At 30.6% G+C, this 9,409-nt stretch overlaps 1 protein-coding gene across 4 annotated transcripts; it reads left to right on the top strand.

Moving 5' to 3' along the window:
* Positions 1–1,562: 1,562 nt before the first annotated feature.
* On the top strand, positions 1,563–7,533 carry LOC115720758 (uncharacterized). Of its 4 annotated transcripts, none has more exons than XM_061105652.1 (13): positions 1,563–1,979; positions 2,355–2,427; positions 3,525–3,764; positions 3,917–4,146; positions 4,239–4,448; positions 4,744–5,142; positions 5,226–5,474; positions 5,585–6,045; positions 6,165–6,317; positions 6,397–6,501; positions 6,587–6,659; positions 7,037–7,141; positions 7,222–7,533. In XM_061105652.1, the coding sequence occupies exons 5-13, from the start codon at positions 4,329–4,331 to the stop codon at positions 7,306–7,308; spliced, it is 1,752 nt and encodes a 583-aa protein (XP_060961635.1). In that variant the 5' UTR covers positions 1,563–1,979; positions 2,355–2,427; positions 3,525–3,764; positions 3,917–4,146; positions 4,239–4,328; the 3' UTR covers positions 7,309–7,533. The 4 variants fall into 4 exon arrangements, 3 of the variants coding, with proteins under 3 accessions (XP_060961635.1, XP_030505796.1, XP_060961634.1); XM_030649936.2 differs by having other exon boundaries at positions 1,569–1,979; positions 3,904–4,146; positions 6,144–6,317; XM_061105651.1 differs by having other exon boundaries at positions 1,569–1,979; positions 6,144–6,317.
* Positions 7,534–9,409: the final 1,876 nt, after the last annotated feature.

Consider the following 9,409-nt stretch of genomic DNA (forward strand, 5'->3'; position numbering starts at 1 on the left):
GAGCATATTATATGTTTCACGATATCAATATGCTATCTCATTTAACCATTGTTATAATCTTATTGTGATTTAAAGATCCTCTATATAGATGATCTACATCGAGATGAGATTTCTTTACCGTTCTCACCCCTCAATGTGTGTTGCCCCTTAAAACACTTAGCTACCTGTAAATGGTGTTTAGTGATCTAATAAGTAGTCAGTTAAACAAGAGCTCATCCATTTACTTCTATTTGCTAAGCTCGAAGGGAATCATCACTTGACTTCTATACACCAGTAGAAGCTATAGATTCCATATTTATGTTCAGCACTCCCACTCAATCATACTATCATGTTCCCAAAATATACGTATCACCCTGACCTAAAAGTAGGCTTAACTAATCAATCAAAGAACATGAATAATACTCCTGAGTTGAGCCTAAGCATATCAGGATTTAGATTCTTTTAATCTTAAGATCAACTAATGATATTGACTTGGAAAGATATATATAGCGATAAGTTTGTAATATCTTAACTTAGTTGCAATATCGGTCCAGTCCAATGTATACTCCATACATTCGAAACTAGTATACTTTATTAATGTACTGGAAAGAACATAACACTTACTCCAAGTGTAAGTACACATCATCGCTGATTATCACATTAGTGTAAACCCAATAACACTGATGAAACAGGGACCAAGTCTTTTGATTCATATGATCACAATCACATTCTACTGTGTTGACGATACTGTAATTGTGAATAAACATATGATCTGGATTTAACTGATTTTGTGTGTGTGAATGTAATAAACATATTAAACCATTAACATGTAAAATTCATGCAAACATCAATCACTTCAAATTTCTTGTATTGATAACTAATCAGATTGTAAAGAGTTTTATTTAGGGCATAAAACCCAACAAACTCTCACTTGCACTAATATAAAACAAACTGTGCAAATAGGTCAATCTGATGTCTTGATCTTTAGATCAAGTGTAGTATGTTTGAATCCACCCAAACTTCTGGAAACTAGTTCATAAAAACACTTATGAAACATCCTTTACTATATGCTTTACTCATCAAGGGATACTGAAATCTTTACTGTTTTAAGAGTACATCTGAATAAACAGAAGACATATCTCGCATATTTTAAAATATGGAATTAAGATAGTACAGTGTAGACTTTTCTTCAACAATATAACTTTCTGGAATTTTCGAAATTTACAAAGTTATAATTCTTCTCTGGTAGAGCTTGAATTATTATACAATAATTCCTCCACCCCCAAAGTAAGCACCATCTCATAGAAATCGAAATGAGTTGGTGAGATATCAGGGCAACTGATACACAGTTCCTTAATATGTAACATATAGATCACTTTGATAAATCTTTCTTGAATATCTTCTAATGTTCCCTATTTGATTACATCCACTATAAGAAAATGGAGAATATACGACACTCTTTTAATGGTGGTTTATTCGAAACCGCTGTTAAAAGACACTTTAGTCGGTGATTCTGAGTGAACCGCCGACTAAAGTGTTCTTTAATTGTGGCTCCGAAAAAACTACCGTTAATTCTCTATTTTAAAAAAATAAAAATAAAAAAATTTAGTTATATTCGGTGGTTCAAAGTTAACCATCAACTATTTGTGTGATAATTGACGGTTTAAAAATGTCCTCAATTTTACTTTAAGAAAATACCCATTATGCTCCATTTTCTTTTTATCCTAAATCTTAAATAATAAATAAAACAAATTGAACAGATGTGTATATATAATTCTTTTCCCTCGTTCTTTCTCATTTCCCTCTCTTTTCTTCTCTACTCTGTTTTTCTTGTCTTCACTCCAATGCTATCAATCTTTATTCGATGTGTATAAAGAAATTAGGGTTTGAAACTTGCATAGAATTCTCTTTCTGCATTTTGACCTTAGTTCACTCGTCGTGACACACTCTCCACATTCTCAGTATATAATTTTCTCTATGACAAAATCTTGATTAATAAGGTTTGGTTTATTCCTCTTTTATTTTCTGTTAATGTATTTAATTTTCTTTTTAGATGAAATTACATTTTTATGTTTTATGGGTTGTAAGAAATTTGGGGGTTTTGAGTTCGTAATGTGATGGGGTCAATATGATTAATTTGAAAGGTTTTAGAGCTAGTTTTATTAATTGCTTATAAATTGTTTGTTGAAATGTCTTTAATCAAATATTATTTCCGGTCGAAAGTTCTTTTTCCATTACGTTTTATTCTTTCTAAGGCAGTATACACTAAGTGAGATAGGTATGTTCTAAAAGTAATTATTATGAAAATGATAATATATTTTATTGTGTTTCAAGTTATATAATATTATGATTCTACCATGATTTTTTTTTTTCAGGTACATTGTTAAGTCTTGGCTGAAGAAATTAATTCACCAACTATTACATTGCAAGAACTTTCTATTTCACAAGGTATCTTTCTGAGTTCTTTTTCAAATATTGTGGCTTTTAATTGCTGTAATGTAGTTATAATTTTACTGAGATGTTGGCTCTTGTTAATTCTTTTCCTTATTGAATTAATATTTGAGTAATTTTCTATTTAGTTTTATGTCTTTTTATGTAGTTTATGTTATAAAGATAGTCTAGCCAATTTAGATATATAATTATTGGTAAATGTAAATAATAAACTGTGATTGATTATAATTTTTTATCAATTTTTCCGTCATTTACATTATAGTAGGCATGTTCATTTCCTTCTTCTATAAAGAAATGAATTATAGATCATTAAATTGATCTTGAAATAAACAAAGATTATCAAGAGTATCATAATTAGTCTTTTCTTCAGTTTTTTTCTCAGTCTTGATCATCTTTAATTTTCTCAGCCCCTCCCTTTCTTCCTCAGATGATTTAATTTGACAAACTTTTTAAACTAGTGACCTCTTTAAATTAGTGATCTCATTTAGTTTTCATGTTCCAGTGTTCTTATGTGAATGGGTTGACAACAATAATGGTGTGAAAGAAGATAGGTTAGGGTTCAAGTTGGTCAATCTTAACAAAATAGGTCATAAAGATGACCCATTTATTGTGGCATCTCAAGCAAGACAAGTTTTTTATGTTGATGATCCATGTAATAGTGAATGGTCAATTGTATTATCAAGTGAACCGAGAAACCTAAGGTCAAATGATGAGATTCCAGAGGTTGAAGAAGTTGATGAGTTACAAGTCATAGAGAAAAACTTTATTGACATTGACGAGTTTGATTCTATAGAAGCAACAACTGGTTCTTATTATCGTGATGACCGTGATGGTATATGGATTGACCACGAATGAATATAAATAAAGAAAGGTTGACAATCAAGATAATAATGAATGGTCAATGTTTATGCTTTCATGACTTGTTTGAATATATAATTATAATTTGTTTGATTTTACTTTTATGAGTTATTTGAGTATGTTGTTACAACTTGTTTAATTATGCTCTTATTACTTGTTATATATGTTTTTATTTCTTGTTTTATTATGATTTTCTGAATTATTTTCTGATAATACTTCTATAATATTTTGTGTAGATAATGGAGAAACAAGAGGACAATACCCAACTTGAAAATAATAACAAACTGTCAAACAATAAGAGGAAAACAAACACTGTGGCAGAAAAGAAAACTAGAGGCAATTCTGTGCGCCAAGCTGTGTTGAGGATGAGGGCACAAGGAAGAAAGGTTCATGTAGACTTTAACTTGCATGGTCAATCACTAGGCAAATCTGGAAATTTGCTACAATCATATCTTGGTTGGCTTGCTCGTAGCAAGGTGCCTATTACACTAGAGAATTGGTCAAACTGTGATGAAAATATTTTGGGCCAACTTTGGCAAGATATCATGGCAAGAAATAATAATGATTTTGGATATAAATGATTATATTAACATTTTTTTCTATGATTTTTAATAGTACATATTTGCAGCAAACTTTTGACGGGATCAACGAGAATGCGGGACATATGATATTTAAGTCAATTGGAAAGAAATGGAGAGATCACAAGTCCAAGTTGACCTCACATATTTTTAACTTTTTAAATGACCCTGAGTATAGAGAGGACCACCCCACACATTGACAGAGCCCCCAAAAGACTACATCATTAGTGCAGAAGAATGGAAAAAGCTTGTTGCATCAAGAACTAGCAATGTCTTTAAGGTATAATTTTAGAAGACTGCAATATTATCATGTATATTTAGGAGTATGCATTTGAATTTGAATCTTACCATAGCATATATATATAAATGAAGGAACAAAGAAAGGTGCAACAACAACGACGTTCCCAACAAAAATATGCTCATCGGACAGCACGTAAATCTATTGCAAATATAGAATACGAAATGCAAAAGGAGCGAAACACGACTGATCCAATAGATCGTGGAGAGCTATGGAAGCGTGCAAGGCAAAATAACAAGGGATCTTATTTAAATGATGAGACAAGAGAAAAAAGAGAACTAATTGTAAGTATTGGGATTCTTTTAATATGCCATAATTTTTTTGTAGCAAGCATATCCAAACTTCCTTAGCTTGGAAAATTACATCCTTAATTAAAATATTTTGGCATTTAAATTTGTTTTTTACTTGCAACTGTTAGTCATATGGTTTCTATACTTCTTTTTAAGATTATCTTTACTTACCATTGTTATCAAAGAAATTGTGTTGTACATTTTTTTTCTTAAGTTAAATGGCTTGTGTGAGTTATTATTTAACTTATTAACAATTCATTATGTGATGTACGCTGAATTGCTTGGAAAGAAAGAAAGGGGGGAACTAACTGTTATCGGCCAGAACGATGTTCTTACTCAAGCATTGGGTACTCCGGAGCACCCAGGGCGAGTGCGTGGTAAAGGTTTTGGTGTTGTGCAATATGAAGTATTCAAGAAGCCTCCAAGGGGGTTTAAGACTCTACAGGAGGAGCAATTTAGATATGAAACCAAAAATGCAGCTGCCTTTGAGAGTCAAATAAAGAACTTAACTGAACACATCAAGTTGCTACAGAGTCAAATTGAAAAGATAGCATTACAAAAACAACCTAGTCAACCATCAGACACTAATGATGTTGACGCTACTGTGCATCACAATATTTCTACTAATTCTTCTAAAGATATTCCTACTCCAGAATCACACCTACGCTCTTCAACGCCATCAGTAAAGGTAATTCATTCTATTTTTTGGATTTTTCCTATAGCTTTTCAATAACACACAAGGCCATATATGTAATCTAATTTGTTGTACAGGGTATTCCTTGTAGTTTGCTTGTTGAACCAGATTTTAAGTTGGTTGCAAAAGGATATATTATAGAGACCATCTCAAGTGACATACATGGGAAACCCATAGGTGATGACAAAAGGGTTACAATATCTGAGGCCATTGTTCCAAAAGCAAAGCTACCTGTAAAAGTTCCTGGGGTGATGGAGTTAGTTGAAGAAGCTGTGGACTCATGTGTTGCATGGCCTACACATTTGGTTGTAGTAAGCAATGAGGAGGTGCCAAAATAGAAAAAACTCTTCTAATTATAAATGCCTATGTTTTTTTTTAGTTATTGTAAAGTTCACTAAAAGTATTAACTTTTTAATTATAAATATTATATTTCTAGATACCAAAAAAAGCAACTTCAAGTATTAGCCGTAAGAGAAAGATTCCTACTTCACAAAAAGAATTTTCCATTATCACATCCAAACCAAAGGAACAACCACCTAAGCTGTCTGCCCAACTATCTCTGGCAAAGGAAAAGCCACACATTGAGACACTTATCCATCCATCTAGTGAAAAGGAAAAGTTGTACATCGAGCAACCAACAAGCATCCCCTCATCTTCATCCAGTGTTAGGGAAAAACCACTATTGGATTTATGTGAAATCCCAAAGAACATTCCTGCAAGCCTAAAATCATTAATAAAGTCTACTTTCAAGCTTAACAAGGAGTACATGTATGAGGTTCCAATTCCTAAAGATATATGTGGACTTGGTAAGCAGATCTTGTACATTGGAGTAAAAGACCTTCTTGAGCTTGCTAAGTTTAAGGAAATTAGTGCTTCTGTGATCACTCTTTACATCAGGTATATTTAATTTGTTCGTTTTTTTTCTTCAATTTATTTTTACTTTCTTTAACTTAGTGAATAATTTTTGACTAATGTGATCTCTATATTTTACCTAGAAAACTACATGCTTGTATCAGTACAGAATGCACTGAGCATTTGTGGTGTTTTGCTGAGCCTTCTCTCCTTGCATTCATTGGGAATAACACGATTGATGCCCGAACTCGATATCTTTCCTTGCGTCTACAGAATACATTAAGGGGAGGTTTGTTGACTCTACCATACCACCCAGGGTATGTATGATCTTATTCTTTCATATAAATTATATGACTATGCATATATATTTATTAATTTCTGTATTTTCCATTACAGACGACATTGGATGTTGATTCTTATCAACCCATGGCAAGAAATTGTGTTCTCCCTCAATCCTAGCGGGCAAAAGATTGGAGATGATGCAATGACATGTGTTCGAAAGTATATCATAGATTATTTTTTTGTTAATTAGTTATTCTCTATTATAATTGTTTAACCTATGGATTTTTTAAATTTTTTATTTTAGTGCATTTGCAATATACAATGCATCAAAGGGTAGAAGAGGAAATAGAAATGGCCCCAAATGGATAACAGTTCAGGTACTCTTTCAACTTTTCATTTATGGAAGTCTATTAAATTAAAAAATTAATTTATACATAAAATGAGATATGTTTTGGATGTTTTCAATTGAATAACAAATAGGAATTGTTAAAGTTTGTTGATTATAGAATCTATATATGATGTAAAGGTGTTTGATTATGCTATAATATTTTTACTTGTAGTGGGTTACTGATTTTTAAAAGAAAATTCTTGAGAATTTTTTGTAATTGAGATTATATATGTATAAATTCTTGTTGTATTGTTTAAGCTTAAGTATATGGTTTCATTTATTTTTTTTCTTCAAAATTACATTTAAATTCTTAAAACAAAAAAAAATGTATATCTTAACTTTATAACTTACTATTCAAAATTTGAGTGTCCCAAACAACCAGGAAGTGTGGACTGTGGATACTGCGTAATGCTTTATATGAAAGAACTCATGACAATAGAAAATGACCGAAATGAACTTCTTGAAAATAATGTAAGTTATCTTATATATTTCTTAATATATATATTTTAATATATATATTGTGTCATCTAACTATTTTTTTTTATATATAGTTTAAAGGAAAAGTTGAGTATACAATGGATGAAATCAACGAGTTACGTGAAGAATGGACTGAAGCACTTATGGATCATATGGCATAGGATAAATACATTACCTGGTATATCATATATAGAAAGAATAGACTGAAACACTTATAGATCATATGGTATAGGATGTATGTATACATCATTTGGTATAAGATGTATGTATACATCATTTGGTATAGGACATATTGATGATTAAATTTGTGTTTTTATTCTTTTTTACAAATTAACACTTCAATGTAATTGTAAGACAGATAGTATTAATACAATTTGGTTTGTGTATTTCTTTTTTAGTTATTTACTATATATATATATATATATTTATATATACTTTCTTGTATTTATGAATTACACAATATGCATGTTTCATTAAATATTTTAAAAATACAATTTAATTATTTGTTAAAAATGAATGTCCATTTATGGTGGTTCACATAAAACCATCAATATTTCTTACTTTGAACGGTGGTTAAACATAAATCGCCATCTAAAATAACTAAAGTAGGTGGCTTTTAACTATCATGATAAGTAGAAATGTCGTCTATGATTATTTTTAATGACAATTGTTAACCGCTAATAGAACATTATGAGAACCACCATTAAAAATTATTATTAACGTCATTTTAAAAGCGTCGTTTAAAGTTGAAACTTTTATCGACACTCGTTAACATGACGTTTTTCAAATGTCGTCTATAGACTTTTAACGGGGGTTAAGAACCACCATTAAAAGTTAGTTTTCTTGTAGTGATCTCAGATAGCTCCCACTCAATAGCAGATGTCTGGTTAAATAATACTTTTAACCTCTAATTGTTTGGAGAGTTACCTAGTTGTGATTTTTGTATTAGTCTGAATTATTAAGTTAAGACTAAGTCATCAACATAGCATACCAGTATTTGAAGTGAAAAATACATGCCAGAGATTAAGTAATCAAAATTAAGATACCATAAAATTTTATGAGGATTAAGAATTCTTGGTTCAAGTCATTCGAATAGACTGAACTAGAGTTCTTTATCTTATTCTCATAATTCTGGCAAGCTATTCCTATCCATGTGAATGGTTAGATTTGCTTTTCAGTGTTCTTAAGTACCTATCACAAGTATCAACCTGATGAAGATGGGTATAGAACTTTAAAATTCTCCCACTCAATTAAGGTAGTGTGAAACTTTTCCAAAAAAAACTTTCATAGGTATCAATCTTTTACTTACAACAGTAAGAACGAAATGGAACATACAATCAAGATCAAGAATTTATATTGATAATAGCTGACTCATTATATTACTTCCATGTTTAAAGAAAATATGTGTCACATAGGGAATTGTGGAATAGACTCCACCCCTAAGAATATACATATAGGGTACTTGTGGATAACCTCCACCCCTAAGTATATAGAGATTATGATCCACCCCTAAAGGTTGTAAAGATCATGATACTCTAAGTGTGATAGAGTTTATGTGGAGTTGAATACTATCCAGAGTTCATTAGATATAAAAGATCGTTGAACTGCATAGTTTTCTTAACTTTTCTCCACCCCTATCAGATCAAAAGATCCTTTTATTAAACAAATTCTTAATAATTGTATTAGAATGAACAATTATTAATAAACATAGAAATAGTTTCTAGTGTTTATTTAATATAACTCGATGAAGAGTTGTAAATATTATAGAATTTGCATCAATAATAAAAACACTTACACATACAAACATATAAATATAATCTGGTAATAATTGATGAAGATAAATTAAATGAACCTCATTCTCATATATTGCAATTGTGGAATTCGAAAATCAAAGAAACTTTATTAACAAAAATAATAATAAGAAAAATTATTGCAACAATATGAGAAAAACAGGGATAAATATCCCTAACTAAAATTTGAAATCCAAATTGTCTTTAAACTAAAACAATTAATTCAAAAATAAATTGAAGAGCTTCATCTTCATCTGGACGATTTCACCCTTTGATCCAGCTTTCTGATCCAACTCATCTGAGTTCAAGTAGCTTGGCCTATAAGAAGAAGAAAACAAATAAACAAAGTTAGTCGAGAATCATAAATCCAATTGGATAATAATTCACTAAAACTCTTAAAGTTTATAAATAGAAATACCTTGTTTCTTTGCAAGAAGTTTAGGACACTGGGGTTTCCAATGACCTTTTTCAT

Source organism: Cannabis sativa, chromosome X (assembly GCF_029168945.1).
Source record: "Cannabis sativa cultivar Pink pepper isolate KNU-18-1 chromosome X, ASM2916894v1, whole genome shotgun sequence".
NCBI lineage: Eukaryota > Viridiplantae > Streptophyta > Magnoliopsida > Rosales > Cannabaceae > Cannabis > Cannabis sativa.